This window comes from Lepisosteus platostomus, chromosome 1, assembly GCF_059453375.1.
Source record: "Lepisosteus platostomus isolate fLepPlt1 chromosome 1, fLepPlt1.hap1, whole genome shotgun sequence".
NCBI lineage: Eukaryota > Metazoa > Chordata > Actinopteri > Semionotiformes > Lepisosteidae > Lepisosteus > Lepisosteus platostomus.
Genome location: NC_142611.1, coordinates 3,195,896 through 3,216,862, shown reverse-complemented (window position 1 = coordinate 3,216,862; position 20,967 = coordinate 3,195,896). Strand labels below are relative to the sequence as shown.

General features: G+C 48.8%; 3 protein-coding genes across 6 annotated transcripts; 1 reads left to right on the top strand and 2 right to left on the bottom strand.

Annotated features, from left to right (window-relative positions):
* Positions 1-674: 674 nt before the first annotated feature.
* lrp2bp (LRP2 binding protein) lies at positions 675-9,579 on the bottom strand. 2 transcript variants are annotated; one of them, XM_088640043.1, is made up of 9 exons: positions 9,463-9,579; positions 6,866-6,996; positions 5,496-5,602; positions 4,827-4,940; positions 3,874-4,016; positions 3,278-3,383; positions 2,805-3,028; positions 1,577-1,742; positions 675-1,319 (listed from the first exon to the last, which is right to left on the bottom strand). In XM_088640043.1, the coding sequence occupies exons 2-9, from the start codon at positions 6,981-6,983 to the stop codon at positions 1,254-1,256; spliced, it is 1,044 nt and encodes a 347-aa protein (XP_088496169.1). In that variant the 5' UTR covers positions 6,984-6,996; positions 9,463-9,579; the 3' UTR covers positions 675-1,253. The 2 variants fall into 2 exon arrangements, with proteins under 2 accessions (XP_088496169.1, XP_088496160.1); XM_088640034.1 differs by lacking the exon at positions 9,463-9,579 and adding an exon at positions 7,152-7,498.
* Positions 8,380-11,566, top strand: ankrd37 (ankyrin repeat domain 37). Its single transcript, XM_088640181.1, has 4 exons — positions 8,380-9,042; positions 9,558-9,710; positions 10,066-10,157; positions 10,520-11,566. Exons 1-4 carry the CDS (start codon positions 9,016-9,018, stop codon positions 10,731-10,733), a joined length of 486 nt encoding a protein of 161 aa, XP_088496307.1. The 5' UTR covers positions 8,380-9,015; the 3' UTR covers positions 10,734-11,566.
* Positions 11,546-20,883, bottom strand: ufsp2 (ufm1-specific peptidase 2). 3 transcript variants are annotated; one of them, XM_088639871.1, is made up of 12 exons: positions 20,638-20,883; positions 19,737-19,824; positions 18,261-18,444; positions 17,627-17,690; positions 17,309-17,463; positions 16,757-16,949; positions 15,825-15,971; positions 14,672-14,836; positions 13,721-13,845; positions 13,334-13,410; positions 12,365-12,489; positions 11,546-11,751 (listed from the first exon to the last, which is right to left on the bottom strand). In XM_088639871.1, exons 1-12 carry the CDS (start codon positions 20,866-20,868, stop codon positions 11,665-11,667), a joined length of 1,641 nt encoding a protein of 546 aa, XP_088495997.1. In that variant the 5' UTR covers positions 20,869-20,883; the 3' UTR covers positions 11,546-11,664. The 3 variants fall into 3 exon arrangements, with proteins under 3 accessions (XP_088495997.1, XP_088496004.1, XP_088496012.1); XM_088639878.1 differs by lacking the exon at positions 20,638-20,883 and adding an exon at positions 20,432-20,583; XM_088639886.1 differs by lacking the exon at positions 20,638-20,883 and adding an exon at positions 20,432-20,538 and having other exon boundaries at positions 18,261-18,329.
* Positions 20,884-20,967: the final 84 nt, after the last annotated feature.

The following is a 20,967-nucleotide window of genomic DNA, read 5'->3' as shown; positions in this document are numbered from 1 at the left end:
GCAGTCCTGGAGAGGGGTTGCGCCCGATCATGAGGTCGATATTTTTTCTTTTTTCCCCCCGCCTGTCCCGCTGTGCAGTTCCGCGGGGGCAGGCTGTTCCATTTTCACAAGTTTGATTTTTTTCAGCCTTGCGCTCCCAGACGGGACCTCGCTAGAATGGGCACGTCCAGTCTGGTCCCCGCCGCCGAGCGGGGTCTTTTTTCCTGGCTGGAAATTAGATGGGGTAAGTCCAGCCGGGGCCGCCGTTCTGCCCCGACGGCGCAGCGCCGCTTCACATAACGGCGCATTTTTCTATTTTTCCTTTTTGCTTTGTCGTCTTTCGGTTCCCTTTAACCTCACACGGGGTGTCGCCTCGGCTCGTCCGCTGCCGCATTGTCACCATGTGTGAAAAAATGAGGTTTATACCAGATATCTACAGCCTTGCTAAAAGATCTGGAGTGGCGTGGTTCTCCGCCGCAGGTTGAGCATACAAATGGTTGACGTTGTAAGGTTGGTTTTTACAGCTATCCGAGGGGCATTAAAAACACAGAACACCTGCTTTCAAAACACTTTCATTTGGATTTTCCAAGAGACAAGGCAAGCACACACTGATGCTTTTTAGAAAAATAAACTTTCATCTGTATCACCACATCACTAGGTTGAAATGTAAGGGTAAACAAAAGAAATTGGCTGTATTGGTTACAAAACCTTTATTCACTTTTTTATATAGATGCATATTAAGCATATAAATTACTTTTAGATATTCAATCATGGCTATTCATCTAATAATAGTACACGAAATATTTGTTGTCAGACCAAAAAAAAACACTCATAGGTACAGGTATTTTCAGCGAGCTAGATTTGACTTCTGTGAGGATTGTGGACTACTGTATTTTTCTACTCCGGGCCACAGCCCAGCAGTTCCTGGGTTGAGTAATGTTCAAACATGATGACCCAGAGGGTTGTGGGGGTCTGAAACAAGCTACAGAGCCATACTGGTCTAGCCCTTACCCTGGTTTCTGTCCAGAAATGTCTGGACATCCTGGGATCAACTGACAGTTGAGTACTGCACAGCCTTCTCTCGTTTGTAACCTTTCTTATGTTCTTACTGTATGTCAAACTGACATCTAAAGTCATACAGTAGTTAGACATGAAACAAAATCTACTAAATTGTCCAGTTTTTAATGTTGTTTCCTGGTGATAAGACTGTCAAGTACTACATTGATTAAGCATCGCTAGGCGCCAGGACCAGCCGCAGAGGAGTTATTCTTCGGCTAAATTCTCCCGTAGGCGACATCCAGCTGTAAATCGGCAGCAATGTCAAAGTCCAGCACAGCAGCCTGGGAAACAGAATTCATCGGTCAGATTCTCTCGCAAAAAAAAACCAGAGTTTCCTCACCTGGTGCATATAAAGCAAATCAACCCCGAGACCCGCTTCAGCTATTCAGGTCATCTTGGGAGAGGTTGTAGGTAAGGAAGTGTCGCCACCCGAGAGACACGACGATAATCGTGCTCGGGCTGTGTACCGCCATCGCCCGCTCCAGCGCGACACGGCGAGAGCACCACCCTGATCGGGGCAGGGCGGCGCCTACTGTACCTTGGAGAAGTAGAGCTCCGCCTGCGCCTTGTCCTGCTGCACCCCCAGGCCCTGCTGCAAGCACCTGGCGTAGCAGAAGAGCGCCACGGCCATGCCCTTGGCGATGAACTCCGGCAGGCAGTCGGTGAGCCGCGATATCGCCGGGATGTCGTCGTACTCCGCTATCCTGGGCGGGAATCCAAGACGGAACACACTTTCTTTTCCTGCTCCCGTTTTAAGAGCCGCGCGTAGTTTAGGGGGGCAGATCTGCTCCAGTTTACCTGCTGTTTAAGTTTCTCAGCTCGGCCCTGTTTGGTCGTCGGTGTGTCCTTACGTGTAACAGTTCCAGCTGACCGTCTTGAGTTCGCAGCCTTGCCTTTCATTGCATTCAGGTGGCTGGTAATGTGCAGGGGATGCTGTGGGGAGTTGAGTGGTGGCTTGGTGGGGTACCCCTAATGGCACAGCCTGGTCTGGGTTGTAGCAATACAGAATGACCCTCCCCCACCCCCAGCAGCTGGGCTCCAGTACGGAGAGGATGGCTTGGCCGACCACTCGTGACTGCACCGGCCCCAGGTCAGTCCAGACCCCCCTCTCGCTCTCTACCCCCGTGTCCCGTTGTCTGTCTGCCTTGCCCTTCCTCTGCTCTGCTCCCAGACTAAATCTCCCAATCCCCATTCTGGTTGTCCTCGGGCTCAAAGTGACTCGAATCCCTGTTCTCCAGCGGCCAGTCCTTGTGTCAGCTGAGGCTCTTCTGAACTGAAACAGCCGATCAGCGTCTAACAGTCTCCCCTATGCGATCTGTCTCTGATCTTGCTGGGTATTTCCTCCTACTTACTGAGACCCGGAATCCCTCCATCATGGATAAACCCCATTTACATAAGGCTCAATTTCACAATAACGCAATGGTCACAGCACTGCACAGTATGGCCTCTCTTTCTTTCTGCGTTTTGTCTCTGTTTTTGGGGGGAATGGAATTTGATCTTTCACCAACCCTTCTGGTTTCTAATTAAAGCTGCTGACTTTAGTTTGGTGGGGGGTGGGTGGGCGCGATTAATTTAACCGCTAGCATCCGCTTTTCAAAGTCTGCGGAGGCGAATAAAAAGGAGGGGGTCATTTTCAATTTGCTATTCGTTCCCTCAAATACGGGGCTCGGGGAGCCAGCTGAGGGTTCCCCCGAAATTAAACTCCGCCGGTGCAGCGGAACCAGAACTCCCGAGAGAGCGCCGTGCTGCGCGACGGTGCAGACTACCTCTTGGCGAGCTCGGCGGCCCGGGAGAAGAGCTTCTTCCTGTAGTAGCAGGCCACCAGGTGTCCCTGCGCGTAGACGTTCCCTCGCTCGGCCGCTTCCTTCAGGCACTCGAAGGCCGACTCGGGGTCCGAGCGGATTCCCTGTCCGTACAGGTACATGACCCCCAGCGCCCCCTGGGACTCCAGACTGCCGTTTCCGCAGGCTTCGGAGTGCCAGAAGAAGGCCTGGAGCGCAGGGAACACAAGAGCCCCCGTCTCCGTCTGTGAAGCTAATGAGCCGTTTTTAAACGCAACGAAACTTTCATTTCTTGCTCGTTAGCTGAAGCCAGTTCCTGTTTTGTTTTGTTTTGTTTTTTTTTTAAAAAAAAACAAACATCTAGCGTGTTCTGACGTGGCTTTAGTGTTTGTCTTCTGGCAGGTCCGAAACGGTGATTCAAATGAAAATGAAAGGCGGGTTTTACGCGCCGGACGCACCTTTTCCAGATCTAAGGAGTCGGGCCGGCTGTAAAACATGCCGAGGGCAGTCTGCGCTTGGACGCTGGCTTTTGGGTTTCCGTCGTCTGCGGCGAGAAGCCAAAGTCTTGGGAGGGACAGGCAAAGGAAAAACGGGACATTTCCAGTCAAGCCTCAGTCAGGTGTGGGAAATGAGTATTCTTTTAAGGCAGGGTGTCTGAGTCCCTGAGCTCTTTGATTTTCTTCCCACTGCCATCTCGTTGTTGTTTTTTTTTTATTTATTTTTTTAAGCCCTCAAAACTGGATTTGTTCCCCCTTTGCCTTTTATTGTGGATCTCAGAATAAACCACCTTTAAGAGAGGAACTCGAGGGTCCTGGAGAGCCCTGGTGCGGCAAGGTCATTAATTCATCCTGTCTTAAAAACTGGGATTAGCTGTACAAAAAATAAGTAGGTGATCAGTTAAAATGTAGTAATTTAGAGATCAAAGCACTAGTGCCCCCTTAATGGAACCGTTATGGTGCTTACTTGAGTAACAGGTGGTGTTGGAAAGTCGTAAGGCTGTTCGGGGGTCATAGGGGCAGGACAGAGAGAGACGGACAGAGCTAACTTTCGTCACCTCTCTGCTTCAGCGTCGCAGGGCTGGACACCGCATCCTTCCAGGTACGCCCTGCCCACGTTGTACAGCGCGGCGTATTTCAACGGCCGAGCTTCGGGCAGGTCAGAGGAGGCCACTCGGAGCATGTACTCCACAGCTCTCTCCTGTCGGATTCACAAACACAGGCGGGCGAGAACCGTTTCTTCCGTTTTCTCACTGCAGTGCACCCCGAGCCTTTTAAAAAAAAAAACTTGCACAAGGCCGTAAGCACTAAACTGTTTAAGGGCTCTTGTTGACGTCTTCACAAGGGAAGTGGAGAGTATCGGCAGAGAGGAGGCAGGAGTGTCTCAGGTAAGGCAGAAGCTCTCAAGATGATTAAATCCCCAGGGCCTGACGGTATCTTGCCAGTTGTTCTCAAGGACACGAGAGATGTTATTCAGAAGCCACTGACGGAACTAGTCCAGCAGTCTTAGCCAGGGACTGGAGAACTGCTCATGCAGTCCCCGTTTATACAGAAGGATGAGGAAGCTGAATCAGGTAATTATAGACCAATACACTCTGCTGTTATTAAAACTAAACTAGGGAGCTGCGTCAGCATGCATAGGCAGCACAGGAACAAGTAAAGGTTTATTCCCTGCTGAAAAGAGAAGAAAAGAAACACGTGGAGCCTTCTTCGGGTGTGCCTTTTCTTTTCCACCCGAACAAGGTTCCACAGCTGAAACGTTGTGTGTCTTTTCTTTTCTTGTCGGACGCTGGGGCTGATGACCTTACACTTACGAACAGCGCCATGAGATTGCTGATGACCAGGCAGCCAGGAACTCGGTTTAATAACAGCTCAGGACGGCACCTCCGCACAGCGCGGAGACGTTCTGTTCCAGGAGAGAGGCGCCCCCTGCTGGTCCAGGAGAGGTTTCCCTCAGAGGCCTCCCATCCCAGTTCTGACCAGGTGAAATGAAGCCATAAGGCTCACTTACTGGGTCGGCTTCCATTCCCAGTCCATCATAATGCATCACGGCCAGCTGGTAAAGAGCCCTCAAGTCCGTGTCCTTCAGTGTTTCAAACGCATCTTGAGCTTCTGCATACAACCCCTATGGCAAATTAAAAAATATGTTGGCGTTGATCAACCTCACATGAACCTAAGTAATAATCCATTTTCCCAAAAGTATTCCCAAAAAGTGAACATTCTTTAACCCCTTCCTTTCCAAATGGCGATGTAAATCCATCTTTCCTTTAAAACTACAGGCTCGGTCCCGGAACGGTTTGGGGCAGAACTGCAAACGCCGGATGTTGCATAGTGAGTGAAAAGCAATACTTGAACAACCGAAGGGCTTCCCTGTACGCTGCTGAGCAGAGCCACCGTATGTGCTGTATATTCTCCGTTTGCTCCCGCTGGGAATGTTACACGTGAAGGAATAAGCGAGCAGTGTTGTGGGATTCTAGGGTGTTGGTGTGAAGAGATGAGGCAAAGGGGCGGGTTCTGTGGGCGGGGCAGGGTTGGCAGAGGGAGGGGAATGTGGGCGGGGTCGATGGATATGGGGCGGGTCTTTGGCATATGGGGGGCGGGGTCTGGGAGATGGGCGGGGTCAGTAGAGGGCAGCGGGGGGAAAGGGGCGGGGCCGGCGGAAGGGGAGGTCGGCACGTACCTCCTCGAAGTACAGCTGCCCCAGCAGGAAGAGGGCCTGCTCGTCCCCGGCCTCGGCCTGCCTCGTCAGCAGCTTCTCGGCCTCCTCCGCCACACGGGCCCAGCCCCCTGCCGGGGGGACGCGAGAGAGGGGGTTCAGGCGAGGGGGGGGGGGGCTGGTCGGCCCGGTTGACGCCCGTTTCTCAGCGGGGCGCGGGGCGGCGGCGCTCGTGGGGGAAGCTTCCAGGCCCCCGCCTCCATCCCCCCCCCGTTCGCCCTTGTGCAGTAACTGCGGTTTCCAGTTGTGTGCTGCTGATGGTGGGAATCCACTGGGATACCCCTCAGCCTTGGAGGCATTTTATATAATGTATAATAATAATGTATAATGTTTCTTTATTAGCCCTATACAATTTCTTGCATTAGGAATTCGTCTTTTCGCATACCCCAGCTTTTCTCCAAGGAGACACAGACACGCAGACAGGGAGAGAAGCTGGGGGTCAGAGCGCAGGGTCTGCCATTGTACGGCACCCCTGGAGCAGTTAGGGTTAAGGGCCTTGCTCAGGGGCCCAACGGAGTAGGATTCCTCTGCCGGCCGCGGGATTTGAACCGGCAAATTTGAATACCTGGATGCTTCAGGAGCTCCGAGAGGAATGCTCCATACGCGCTTAACCTTGGTTAACCTTGGTCTCAGGGCTGCAAAGGGACACTCTGTAACTGGACAGGCCAGCCGCTGGTGCATCGAGAAACAGGCTCCCTTCTGAAATGAACCTCAGGGATTCCTGGTACAGTATTCATACTGTATGTATGTGAATGTGCTGGGTATTCAACTGTCCCTCCCAGTCACTGCTCAGGACGAAAGTACCCGAGACTGGGCACTGAGCGATTCAAGGGCTGTCTTTAAATTGTCTTTGCGCAGGCAGCAGAGTCCAGACAGATACTGTAGGGTGAAAACTACCACAAGGGTCTCACAGCTGCCCTGCACTGATGATGAATCTCCCCAAAACCCTGCGAAAACAGTCTTGTGTTTGCCTAGTGTATTCATTACTGTATTTATGAGACAGTACATCAAAATCATCTTTGAGCTTCTGCCATTACGTTTTAACTCATTTATTTATACTTTTTTGTCCTAAAGTCCTGGAACAAACGTATAGTTACCCGAGTACATGTCAATCTCTGCTTCTGTCTCCTGTGCGCGTACAGCGCAGTTCAAAGTCTTAACCGCTATACTGAGAGAGAGATGCACCGTATATACCTTAATATGTGGTTGTAAACATGCTGGGAAACTTGCAGCAGGCTAGAAATCTCCGAACCCGGCAGGAAGGTGTCTGTTTGTGGAGAAGGGAGGGCTCAGCGCCTGAGATCTGAGCCACAGCTCGGTACCGACTCTGTTACCTGGCTCTTTGGCCGACACGACATCTCCCAGCCCTTCGCTGTACAAGCCTCTCAGCGCCTGGAGGAGTTGCTTTGCTCTGCCTTCTGCAAGAGGTCCGGTGGCACAGCCTGGCTCCATGCCGTTTCAGGTCCTTTAAGAGAAGTGGACAGTGAAGTCAGAAGGGCTCACGGTTCAAGGCGCGCGTCTTCGTCCAGCAAAGCGCTCTTTCACAATGGACGTGCGCGCTGCGGAGGAGATTTCAGGATTCCCACTGCAGCCGGTGTTTAAATCTTCAAAAGCTCTTACCTCCCGTGCATTAAAAGAGTTTGGCTTTGGTGGAAAGTCCACGCAAATCCATTCTTCGGCGTGGTTCATTCACTTCTCAGTGACTCAGAGCGGCGTTTGTGATGTTGCCAGGTGACGTTTTCCCTGACGACCGCTCACAGGACTGCAGTCATTACAATCGCGTATTTCAGGCTTCATTTCAGTCCAGTTCTGAAGTCATCACATTTGAAAGGTTATTTAAATGTTATGAGCCAGGTTGTTTGGCTCATATCGCATTAAGGTGCACTTTAGAGCGCTTCTTGTTAACCATTATCACTAATTGCCCTGCGTTTGTTGTTTCTGAATTGCATAACATCATACGCCATTCTTCGTCGTTTTTGTGTTTTAAATATAAATGGAGTGATTTAATCTCAACTTCAAATAGAAAAATAGGTCCTCCCTATTATATAAAGTATGTATATGTTCTATAGAACAATGTTTGTCTTCTAATAACAGAATATACACATTCGGTTATGTAAAGATGGGTTTAGTAGCACCGATACCTTTTTTATTTTGCCTTCAGTCCTTCTCTTTTCTAAGCAGTTAGCCGACCTCATGACGGTGCCGGCTCGGTTTTGTAATTTTAGCAGCTTTTGCTAAAATCTTTCCTGAGGTCTTCCTCGATAACGTCTAGAAAATGCGCCACAACAACGTGTTGAACCGTAACTTTGTTCTTTTACGTTAATCATTGGAGGGACTTGATCCTTTTTCCATCTTGGATGCTCTAGGAAAGAGAAGACTGCAGACTAAGAGCGTTGCTGTTAATAATTACTGTAACGACCGCGGGCTTCGGGACGGAATGGAGCAGGCGTGGGACTCGGGGAATGATGGGGCTGAACAACACATTTATTAACTCGAACCGGGGAAAGGTACACAAGCTCTGGAACTCTTTGCCCAAGGATATTAGAGAGTCACCTTCACTAAACTCCTTCAAATCCAGACTCAAAACCTTCTTCTTCAGAAAAGCCTTTACTTAACTGGTTCCATTCTTCACCCCTCTGCTCTTCTTAATACCATCTTCCACGGTCTCCTCTATTGTTATTGTTGTAATTATAATTGTGTCCTGTCTTGTGAAATTTTCTTATTTATTGTTGTAGTCCTCTTATTTATTGTTATTGTCATCCTGTAAAGCGCTTTGAGAAGCCACCTTTAAATGCGCTATATAAAATAGTTTATTATTATTATTATTATTATTATTATTACACACACACAGGGACAGGGGTTACAGCGCTGCACCTTCACTAACACACACACACACACGAAGGGAAGAGGCTGTCTCCCACTCTCCGCCCGACTATATTACATGCACAGTCCCGTAGTCCCTGTTCCCAGCCCGCCCTGCGTGGCGCTGCATTATAATTGTAATTGCTCGCACTTATATATAGCGCTTTTCTGGACACGCCACTCAAAGCGATCCCCCTCCAACCCCCCCAGTTTGCAGCCCCAAGCGGAATTTCTTCTCCAATTTCCACTTCTCCAGCGGATTATTTTTTAATTGGAGGATGCGTTGGGTGGGGGAGGGTTCCAAGATGAACGATAAACATCTCCCTGTTCTGGCAGGAGCCCAGCACGGCCCCCCCCCCAGCAGGGCCGTGTGTGTGTGTGTACGTGTCTGAGCGCACAGCGCCCTGCTCCGGCCCGCGGCTGGGCGGGGCTGAGAGCGTGCCGCGCACGCGTCCTGCTGCAGCCGCCCCGCCCCCCCCCCCCGCGGGTCCCCCATGTGCGTTTGTTTGTGTACGTGCGCTGGCGAGCCGGCCGGGGAGGTTTATAGGAGGAGAAAGCGGAACAGCTCGCACCGCTCTCCGGCCATTTCGCTCTCGCCGTGCTCCTGACGCGCTGCGCAGCTATGCTTCTGCTGGACCCGGACTCGCAGGTCAGCCCTCACCGCGGGTGAACGTCGTCCCCGTTCTTAACTTTGTTCGCCGGGCTCTGTGGTGGCCGATATAATCCGAGGTTTTTTGATGCCGTGTTTTGCTTCCTATTGTCTTCGGTTCTAGCGCCGCGAGTTCCTTGTAGCAAAGCGTACCGTTAAAGCGTGTCTGCCGCTGCAGTTATCCACGCCCGGCGTCTTTACTGGCCTGGAAAAATAACTTCACTGCGGAACGTTTTAAAAGGCAGGGGAAACAAAATAATCGTAGAGGGGGTAAAACGAGTCAAAAGACGCGATTTAACTGTGACCGAAGCGTGTCCATACATGCAGTTCTTTTTTTAAAAGAGTGGAATGTGAAATTAATGAATTTAGCCTCTTGCTAAATTCATTAGCAAGACAGCTGGACAGCGTGCTCTTCCCCACCTTGATCGCTGCCGAGCGCCGGTCTTCGAAGAGCGCCCTTTCCTGCAGTAACGCCCGCTGTGTGCTTGTGTGTGTGCTCCCCTCTGCCGGCACAGCTGGACTGCCGGGGTGGCCTGGTGCAGGCGGGCTCTGCGGTGAACTGCGCCGGCGACCCGTGCGGCCAGTCCCCTCTCCACCTGGCCGCGTCTGGAGGGGATGCCTTCTGTTTGCTCTGGCTGCTGCAGACCGGAGGGGACCCGAACCAGCAGGTGATGATGCTCTTTCAACCCCGTCTTCCCGTTGTTGTCCCGGTTCAGCCAAGTTCGGGTCAGCCACCGAACCCGCTTTTTTTTTTAGGAAGAAACTCGCCAGGCGCCCTCCATGACGAGGGGGGTCTGGTTTCGTACCACAGTCGCAGAGCGTTTGCGAGAGACCCGGGGGGCCGCGTATTATTTCGAGGCGAAGTGCTTGCAATTGTTGCTTTCCCCTGCGCAAGAACAGGAACGCAGCATAGAAAGGGCCGGACCGCTCGCTGGTCCAGATTCTCGTTAAAAGGCGCGACCACGCCCAATGGCGTTGCTTGAGCTTCGTTCCTGACGTGTGTGTTCCCGCCTCTGTTTTTAGGACTGCTCCGGGGAGACTCCGCTCCACAAGGCCGCCAGGGCGGGCAGCCTGGAGTGTGTCAGCCTCCTGGTCGCCAGCGACGCTCGGCTCGAGTGAGTATCGCTTCCCCAGCGCTGCGGGAGAGGGCAGGCAACTTGAGGGTTTTCCCGGCTACTTCTGCCGAGAACCAGGAGCAGAAACCTGGTGGAAGGCTGTCCTGGTTCCTGCACAGCTCCTAGGTTTTGTGCAGCAGTGGTGGGATACGGGGGGGCTTCTCGCTGGCAGGAGCTCAGCCACAGTGGTGTTCAGTAAGCAGGGAGAGGGACCGTGGGCTCCATGCGCAAATAATCCAGATTGTGGATGGTCTGTGTGGGAGGTGACTTTCACGCAGTTTCTCCACCTTACTCTGCACTGGGAGAAGGGTGCGTTCTGCGTCTTGCACGCATAACCGAGTTTCCGTCTCTCCCCCCGTCAGTTTGTGCACCAGCGACGGGCTGACAGCAGAGGGGCTGGCGCGGGCCAGCGGCGGCAGCGACTGTGCCAGATTCCTGGCGGCTGCCAGGAGCAACCGGAGCTTGAACCCGAGAGCGCCGACCCGCACCGCTGCCCTGGAGCTCCACAGGGCGGGGCAGAAACGAGGCGGCGCGGACAGCGGGCAGGGCGAGAGGAAGAGGGCCAGGGACTGGTGAGACATCTGGCCCCCACTGCCCGCAGCGAGTCAGCTGGCCCCGTTTCCAGCCCAAGAGCTTTCACCTTTGAAGACAAAGTCTGTCTTCAAACCGGAGGAGACCTCACACCGCCTCTGTACAAACTGTACAGCAGGTGTCCCGCGGGGCGCGTTCGAGGTAAGGGGGTTGGAGACTCGTATCATCAGGAGCAGGGCGCTTTGCTCCTCTATGACTTAAATGTGATCAGTCGCAGAGACCCAGCTGTCCTCCTGCCTGAAGTCTGCACGCTTTTCAACCCAGTTTCAGCCTGGAGCAACCGAAATAATCAAAGTCACTTTACTGTGACTGTCTCTGTCTGACGCACCCCTGGGTTAAACATCTGTGCAGAATATCAACCCGACTCAGACTCCATCCTGGAACAACAGGGTTTTCTTTCTTCCATGAAGAAGACATACAGTTGTGTTTTGGAATGAGGTGTTGTGCATAATTTAAAATGAGAGCAATCGTTTAACAGGAAATTCAAGATGTATTCTTTAAATTAGCAACATTGGAATTAGTCACAATTCTTTGTGATTATTTTTGTTTACTGGCCCATTGTATGGGCTTGAGCTGTTTTTTTTTTTGCGTGTGTATTATTCCCTTCCTGAAGCATTTTTAAAGACAAACCTGTGTAATGTCATTTTCTCTCCTGAAATGAAATCTGAAAAGTTGCTAACTTAAACACTTTTAGAGATGATTTGAGTCAGATCTATTGCTGTTAAGTGTTTGTTAAAAAGGTTAAGGAAATTCTACAACACTGAGGTCTGATGAGTAAATGATGCTGCTACTTAAAATAAAATTTTACACTTTTTTTATTCAATGTTTTATTTTGGACTCCAGAGTAAATTCTGATGTTATTAAAAAAATGTATTCTGCAGGTACATTGACAACACCTGAGTTAGTGGGCACCACACTATATAGCCTTTGGCCTCTGAGGCATGCAGAGATTGTAGTACGCATTCTGATCCCAAAAGTCAGGTCCTTTCCATCCACACCAGCCCTGAAATCACAAAACAGGTTTAAAACTTAATCTCATGAAAGCGAACACTCAAAAGGAAACGTTTCGTTCAAGGCGAATAAATGTGACATCTGCTACTCTAGCCCTGTTTATCCATAGGTACAGCTGCCACGGAGAGAGTGCAACTTGAGAGAGTGAGATTTGTAATTGATGCTCTTGGTCCTGGATTGAAAAGACTGTGAATGCAGCGCTGGTCGTGCCCTTGTGTTCCTTACATAGTGCCACAATTACAGGATAACCTGCATTCATCCACCGTGACCCTAGCAGGATGCCTCACAAGGACAGAAATAGCTGTCGTTTGAAAATTTTAGTGATATTTTGAAAAACACTGAGTCGGTTGTGGGAATCAAGTATTCCTGCTGTTCTGTGATGTAGTTTGACAAATTCACTGCACATTTTTCAACATGCTATTTAATTCCTGTATCGCATGCACAATGTTGCTTCCGCCTTCCATGAATCAGGGAGAATGGGATGTATTTAGAAATGATGTGGTTCAGGTCTTGCCTCGCAGTTCATGAGGAAGGGGTTTCCTGGCTCTGGAATGGCAGCACTAGTTGAAATTGATCTACAGTATGGTCAAGAGTCATTCCCCTACCTTCTCAGTAATAACCTGGAGGTCTTCGGCCCCAGTGTAGTGTGGATCCAGTATGAGGAATTTGATCTGTCCTGTGGTCTCACTCCACGCCACTCCTAGAATGGTGTGCGCCAGCACCCCTCCACCTGGCACAGAAACAAACAGGATGCTTTCTGAATTTCTTCAATAGTCTAACCACGATCCGTTCAACAGGCGGTGGGCGAGTTCAGTTCTGTAATTTACAGTTCACTTAGAATGAAAATCAGAATATTCTTCAGCCCTTCAAGACAAGTGCACACTCCACTGAAACATTTAATTATTTAAATCGATCAATCACTCAAACAACTGCTGCTGAGCTCCAGGTGAAGGACAGATGTAGGAGACCTGTAAGAGTTCCTGGGATTATGGCAGGACACCCTGTGACTTTAAATAATCAGTCAAACTACAGTGCGCATCTTTGGGCGATGGGGGAGACAAGACCCTCACAGACCTGGGGGACACATGTCTGTTCACACACACACACTGACTCTAAATGCAAGACCCTGGAGTGGAGCAGCTGGCCAGTCCTCGCTGCTCCTCACTCAGTCACCTCAGGGTGAATTAGCGATCTTGTAAGATGCTGAATTGCACGTAACATGAATAAATATCCACGCTGTATACATTCTTGTAAGGAAGTATGCAAATCTTAATTAATAGCACTGGACGTGCGGTCTCTCATGATGAGAAAATACAGTCCATTTGGTTTACATTTCTTAAAGCGTGGGATCATTTTAAGAATGGTATAAATGACAAGTAAGACCAATACTTAAAATAAAAAAAAGGTAAATATACATAGCAGCAACCTTTTCAATTAAATTCACATCTAAGAACAAATGAAAGCTCCAGAAAAAAGAACACATAGAAAAAATCACCAAAACGAAAATCTTGTTTTCAGTGGCTCAATGGTGGGTTTTTTTTCTAATTACTGGCTTTCTTAGCAATTTGACTTACCAATCATGACAGGCGCCCCTTCCATACTGAAGTGATTTGCCAGTTCTCTTCCTTTTGATGCCAATTCAGACCCTTGGCTTTGGGGAAACAATTTCGAATTAGATTCATGTACATCAGCGGGGAATAAAGGAGCTTTACGTGTTACAGCTGGGACAACAACGACAAAATACAGGAAACCTACATACTGAGATTTTATTTTTCTAAAAGATTCTATTCCATCCTTTAACGTTCCTATTGTGGAAACAAAATAAACTGGATCCAAGGTGTTCCGTCTCAAAAAATGTAATCCTCAATCTAATCTAAAAATTTAACACATTCCCCTCTTCAGCGCCGGTCAAGTGATCACGTGTTTTCACACGACATGCTCTGCACGAAGACACACTGTACCTCACAAAGAGTATTTTAGAGCTGATCCCCAGCAGGTGAGATAATACGGCTTGGACTTCAATGGACCCGATCCACTGCCGCGACCCAACAAAGGCAGCAGGTTTGTCCCCAACGTCTACCAGAGCCTGCATGAGACAAGTTGACATTATTTCAGTTTTGTAGTGCAGGCTGTGTCTGTGTAGTGTATACCAAGACTTCAGACAGCTATCCTGAAACAAGAGGTGGACTTTAAATCACTGAAATGTAATTTTCCCAACAAAATCGCAAACTCTGCTCCGTTATTTACAACTTTTGCTCTAAACCATTTAATCTAAATGCTCCAAGATTTTAATATTTGCCTGCTGTTTTACAAATTTTGGTAAGACTATACTGCTACTGTGCACTACGGAATACAGTAAAATGATCTCGATACACGTACAGAAAGATGTCAAGGCTGTATAGCTTAATTTCATTTGGCTCAAACTAAGGCTGAATTCACTTAAGCGAAAAGCTTAGGAAATCTGATAAAAAAAAGCACTCACTGCTACATATTTTATTTCACTCTAAAAACTTGCATAAGGAACATAACGACACACAACTCTAAAGAGCTATGTCAACCACCTCTTCAGGATAGCCCTCTCCTACAAACAACTGCAACTTCAAAATGATTCCTTAAGCGAAGCCAGACCTTCGATGGCTTTGGCATCCATGTGCTATCGTGTTCTGATGATATAAAGTAAAACCACTTCCCCTTTAGAGCTCTCTTATCATGAAAAATTTGCGGTTTTATAACTTTGCGCCGGGCACACACACTAAAAGTGTTTTTAACTGGAAGTGCTGGGCAGGTTACAGCACTACTGTGAAAGTGCAGTGCATCCACTACACTCACACACTGACGAGATCATCCGCGCCCAGAATACAGGGCCCCCGGCTCTCGCCGCTGTGCTCTGCTGGCCTGCGCCGACCTCATACCTGCTGGATCTCTCTGTGGGTGGGCACGCCCTTGTCCGTGTAGGCCTGCTGCTGAAACCAGGAGCAGATGGTCTGCAGGGAGCGGTACGCACAGCCCCAGCCACTGTCGTCCACGCGGTCCTGCATGTAGTGGTGATAGCTGTACACCCCCTGGACCAGATAGAGCTGCCCGCAGAGGAGGAGGAGACACGATGGGCTCAGTCAGCGTGTGTTGCAGAGAAACACTGGAAACACTCTTTAAATTTAGTGTGGCAACCTAAGAGCTCAAATGTGTAAAATATTTATTATTAATAAATAATAATAATAATAATAATAATAATATAAAAACACCAATGACCTTTTATAGGCACATCTACTGTAAACAGTGACTGTGAAAGAATCAGTCAGGTATATTCAACAGCTGTAGCATCAGCTCAGTGTTAATAAGCATGTTAAATGTGATCCTTCTTGCTTTTACAGTACAGAATCACCCACGGTGCACAGATATTTAGTTTCATTCATTACTTAAATTACAGTGTTGACCCAATTCTAGACTTCTAGAATTCTAATGAAAGTGCTTTTGACCTTCTGTAATGCTTTTCTTGTGTGTAGCTTGGGATCACCCATCAGAACTTAAGAATGGCTACATAAGAGGGGCCATGTGGAGGCATCATTCTCCTTAAGCATCTCTGGGAAATGTTCTGGGAAACCTGTTCCAGACACCCAGATAGATCTCCGTGTGGAAAGGCATGCTTCCCTATACCCAGTTGGATTTTATATCCCAAAGATCAAGAAGAGCAGTGGACCTAAAATGGTCCCCTGCAGTACACCACTGAGAAAGATGTTACTCAAATTTCATTCATTTACTATGTATCTACTTCGTTTTACAACCTGCCTTACAACAGCTAATTTATTGTTGACTAAATGTGCCAGTGCGGAACGACGATGGCCTCCGCGATATCCTGCTTGACAATGAGGGCCAAGAAGCGTTTTCAAGAAGCGCGGAAAGAGGAAAGTGCAGATGAAAGTTCTCATTAAAAGTGGATCAAAACGCACTGATCCTTTAATCAACTAAATATTTACAGAAACAGGAACTCCAAAAGCCAAGAAGTGATTTTCAGCTCCTATAATTGTGCACACATTTGCACAGCCCTCTACACCTTACACCACAGACCTTACTGTCTTCCAGGCTGGGCGGAGGCAGGGATAAATGGGGATTCCTGAGGTAGCCGTCTTTGTAAGGCTCGTCGGGAAAGTGATAGGCATTGGCCCTTCTCAGGTAGGGTCTGTCCAGTGGGAGCTGAAACTTGGCGTGCAACTCCTGTTCGAGCAACACAACAAAGAAAAAGGTAGGTGAAGACCACACTCCTGCCTAGTGGCTCTCCAGGCCAAAGATCGTCCTAGATTCGTCAGGATTAGCACTGGCACCGCTAGGTGGTCCCGAGAGATGAGTAACTTGCTGAAGGGTACAACAGCAGCGACCCCGAGGGTCCGTTCCTCACCCACCTCGAAGATCTCAACCTCGAACCACTATTCTGCACGGCCCCAACTCACGACACATATTAGCCAAACCACACCACCAAAAAAAAAAAAAAAAAAAACTTTTCAACTGAAAAGTTCAACGATTTGTTTTATTCTTCCTTATAACTTCTTTGTAGTAAATCTGTTGTCCCTTTAATAACCCTAAAAAAAAAGTCAAAACTGATGGCTGAACATTTTTAGGACGTATCATCTTACTGCCCACCGTGCAACCTTCGTTCATCTAATTCTGGTCCCCTGTCTGTCCCTCAAGCCCATCTACACTCTGTGGGTGACAGGGCCTTGCCCTGCTGCGCCCCAGAGCTCTGAAACTCTCTCCCCAGGGAAATCAGTCACCTTCCCTTCAAATCAAGACTCAATACCTTTTTCTTACCTATCTGGTTCTGTATCTGCCCCTGTGCTTTCCCACTCTATTCCCTTACTGTAATGATGTAATTCTGCTGTCTCTTCTCGTAGTGTGCATTGCTTTCTTACTGTAAAGCGTATAAAATAAGGCTCCTTATTTTAACAGGGGTGACAATGTCTTTCTCCGCGGCTCCATCTCCTCGGGAATCGGACGGGACTTGCCTGCCGAACCGTGTCCAGTCGGCTGTCAGGTACCCCTGCCGGATACACAACCGTGACGAGCCCCGCAGGCTCCGGCAGCAGGAAGTGGAAGGGCTGGGGGACCCGCAGGGACGTCCCCTTCACGTACTGCAGGGCCGACTTCTCCATGTCCGACAGCTGGGAGCACAGCGCCCCCACCAGGCGGCCTGCCACACTGCACAACAGCACAAGAAGTCCCATGAGCGAAACGGCGCAGGCGTGTGACTGTTCTGAAAGCTTTCACAGGGGGGGTCGGGGGGGCTCTTAGGAACTCTAATTACCTAAATGGATAATTAAAACAATTAATATCAGTTCAGAACGCTTGCCATCGCAGTTTGGCCTTTTAATTGTTGTGATCACTCTGGGCAGCACGTTGCAGGCTGTCCCTTCGCCGTTTCGCATTGCGGCCTACGCGCGCCGACGCAGCCACCTACTGTACTTGAGCTACAAAAAAAAAAGACGCTTCACAAAAACCGTCGCTCTTTCCCGCATTGAGATTTCGGGGCACGAGAAGACAAGTGCTGGGTAACGTACCCTCCAACCGTCTCCTGTGGGTGCGCGGACACCGCGGCGTCCACAGGCAGCGTGGCGTGGAGCCAGTGGTGCTTCCTGCCGGCCCTCAGGAGCAGCGGCGCCGCAGAGCGGGCCGGCCCGGTCGCCTCCGCCAGCAGCTGCACCTTCACGACGCTCTGCGGAGGGCAGCACCAAAGAGCGCGTAAAACGTTTCCGGCTCTTGAAGGCAACAGGAAAGTGAGCTCTGCTTACAGCGAACGACAGGAGCCGAATGCAATTCTCAGTATCCGTAGTGGCAATACTGTTTCCCCCAGCACAGAAGGAAGAATTGAAACTTACAGCAGCTGAGTTTCTCTTGTCTTTCTTTTTCCCTGGTCTCTTGGCAGCATCGCTGTCATTGGCCCTAGAAGGAAATCGCCGTAAAAATTTTTAAAACAAAAAGCAGCTTTAAAAATATGATTAAATACACTTTAGATGAACTGAAAAATGACCCCAAATCCTAGAAAACTGGCTATAAGCGTACATGAATCAAAAACCTTTAACAGTCCATTTCAGCCTGTTTCACAGCGATTAAACATGAACAAACAGACAGGTGAAGGTTCATTTCATGCTCCACAGCCGAAACGTTGTCTCTTTTCTTTTCATCGTGGGAAAAAACCTTCACCTGTTCCTTGGCAGCCTGCGCACGCCGACGCAGCTGCCCACTCAAACGTCATTAACAAATCAATCCGATGATGGGAGAAATATTTTTGTTCCTGTACCATACGATTTCTCGCGTCACGTTTTAAACGGACGTCCTGTGCATTTCAGCACATTTCAGAAGAGAATTTCTTTTTTCCTGGAGGCACAGTTTCCACCTAGCAGTATTCCGCCAAGTTCAACTGCAACAGGAAGTAAAAACGGGCCAATCTGTATTGAAACACGCCGACGGTGTTTTCGTGCAAAAGTTTGAACAGAAGACGGTGGCACCCACTGGACAAGCTGCTGGAGGTCTCCGCAGGCCGTGTCCGCAGTCACCTCAGCTGGCGTCATGCGGAGGTTGCTGTTGGGCCAGATGTAAACGGAGCTGTTACAGACCCCCAAGACCAGGGACGGGGAGGTCAGCTCGGCACGCAGGCGCTCAAAGGCTCTGGCCAGGGCCTCCCTCACCTGGGACTCTGAAAACGACACAGGGGCCGGCCGTGCAATGGGTGGGATGGAAAAGCAATGAAAGGAAAACCTGGGAGGACAGTTTCATTCATTATTCATTTTTTTTTATTTCACTTGCATTTCTTTCCACGCATCCGCATTCTGAAGTCCTGCAAGGCGCTCTGCCGCAGGCCTCGCCAGGCTTTGACTACACTTCCAGCTCGTACAGGCGGGGGCAGTGCGGTTCAGGGGGTGAGCCGTGTGCGAGACAGTCTGGGGGTTCAGTTCACCGCAGGCGCTGCCCTTGTCCCTGGAGTGAGGTTCTATACCCCAGTGGCTCCAGCTCACCCTGCTGTATTGAGTGGGGACCCGCGCTGCTGGGTGGTTTATCCCTGCAAGGGACCAGTGTACCACCCAGAGGTAGAGTCATGTGCTCTCATTGCTACAGAAACCACTGGCCCAATGAGTCCTCTTTACCTAACTACACCTGTATCACACGATAACTACAGCACACCACAACAGAAAGGCAATGCATAGTATTGAATGCAAAACGGCAATATCCATGAGCAGGTGTATAAAAACCCTGCTTTGGACAGGAACCACTTTGCAACAGATCATTCCTGAGGCCTCTTCCAAAAGCTGCGCTGGCGAGCTTTCGAGTCTCACGACAGAGCGGCAGTCTCTGCCCTCTCGGATAGCTCCCCTACAGGTGCCACGGATGTCTTACTGCAATCCCCTTTCGGTGCACGGCTTCTGTTTTAAAAAAAAAAAAATCGAGGCAATTCACCGCACGTAGCCCGTCTCTTACGAGTCGTGGTAGAAGATGAGGCTCCGGGACTGACGCTTGTGTTCTGGGAGTCCTCTGGACTGAAGGGCTGCGCTTCACCAGGTTCTTTAATTATTGATTTGATCTTTACTGCATCCAGCTAAATAATTAAAGGCCACTTCCATCTTTAAAAGCAACTATTGTGCTTGTATTACAGGATACTTCTTTGCGACTCGTGTACTGTATGTAAGATGTTGTTTCTCTGGAAAAGCTTGACACCTTAAATAACCTCCCTTTTATAAAGCCCCCGTCAAGCGCGGAGTGCTTGTTCACGGTAAGTACACCACTGTTGCACTGTGACCAGGGACCTTCAGGGTAAGATGTGAATTTACGTTTACTCAACAGACATTTGAGTTATACATCCTTGGATACAAGGAGGAGGAGGACGCAGTAGGCTGCTTGGTCAAAATCGGATTATTTCTGTGCGGAAACTTCATTTAATAAAATAGCCAACACAAGCGTCTCGTCGATATTTTCCATCAATTTAATGCATACCCTCGGTACTGTCCAGCCGACAGCTCAGGTCCAGACCTCCTCTGACTCGAAAAATAATGCTGTTGACATCGCAGGGGTCCGAAACGACCTGGAATGACCGTGAAAACATTCAAAACGGAGGAGACGGCTTTCGGTCGCTGTAGGTTTAAACCCAGAAGGTTATGGTTTTACCAGAATAATGTGGGATTGTAAATATTGAACATGGCTGAAATAGATCTTGTAAGTTATAGTCTGCTCATTATTTAAAATGAATTATTATCACATCGTAGCAAGGACAGACCATCTAAAATATCGTCCGTCATAGTAGTCCTCGAAATACAATTTACAAATATCATTAGTGCAGACACAAATCATACCGGAAAGCAAATTAACTGGGGTCTTGTGTTACTGCCTACTCAGTGCTCCAAGATTATCTGCAGCTACTATCAAAGCATAATTTCCAAATAGCTGATACTATTAATGGTGAAATCGAGAAAGCAGCTGAGCTTCAGATATGAAGCTACAGAAATGCTTCAACCTGGCAGTCTGTTGAAACCGGGGGCAGCAGCAAACTGCACTGTTTTGAACACGGAACAGCAGTAAGGGCATATATACGTCAGCTGTACTAGAAACACAAAATCAAGGGTGGGCACTGTTTAAATAAATTGACTGCATGCAGATACAAGTTGTTTTTTTAAAGAAATAAAACGACATACCATTTTCCAGTCTGCAACGGATATTTCTGTTTTCCTAAATACAATATTATTTCCCAGAGAACATGAAAGCCCTTAAGCAGAGGGCATGCTACGTACCCACACTTACTCAACGTGTCCTTTACGCAGTACCGGAGAGACACGCCTCCCATGGTATTTGTAGTGTTTCGGCTCGCAAAGCATATCCAGAAATTTCAGGAATAGTTTACCTTCAGGCTTGTAAGGTTGCGCTGTGAGAAACCCAGACTGATTGTGAGTGGCAATTGAGAAGATACAGATTTTCTCGGCAGGCTACGATCAACTCTTTTATTGTTAGGACTACAGTTCCCACAATGCACTGCGACCGCTGACCTTTTGGACAAGACCAAAGCGTATGACGTGGTAGTGACTATATTATAAAGAATTGTTTTTGTTGTATACAGAAAACGTAAATGTGACATACACTAGTACCTCTAGAATTATAAATTTAAATACTAAATCTTCAGAAATCGTCTATAAATATTCTAGTCATTTCCTTAATTTTTTACGTGGTATACATT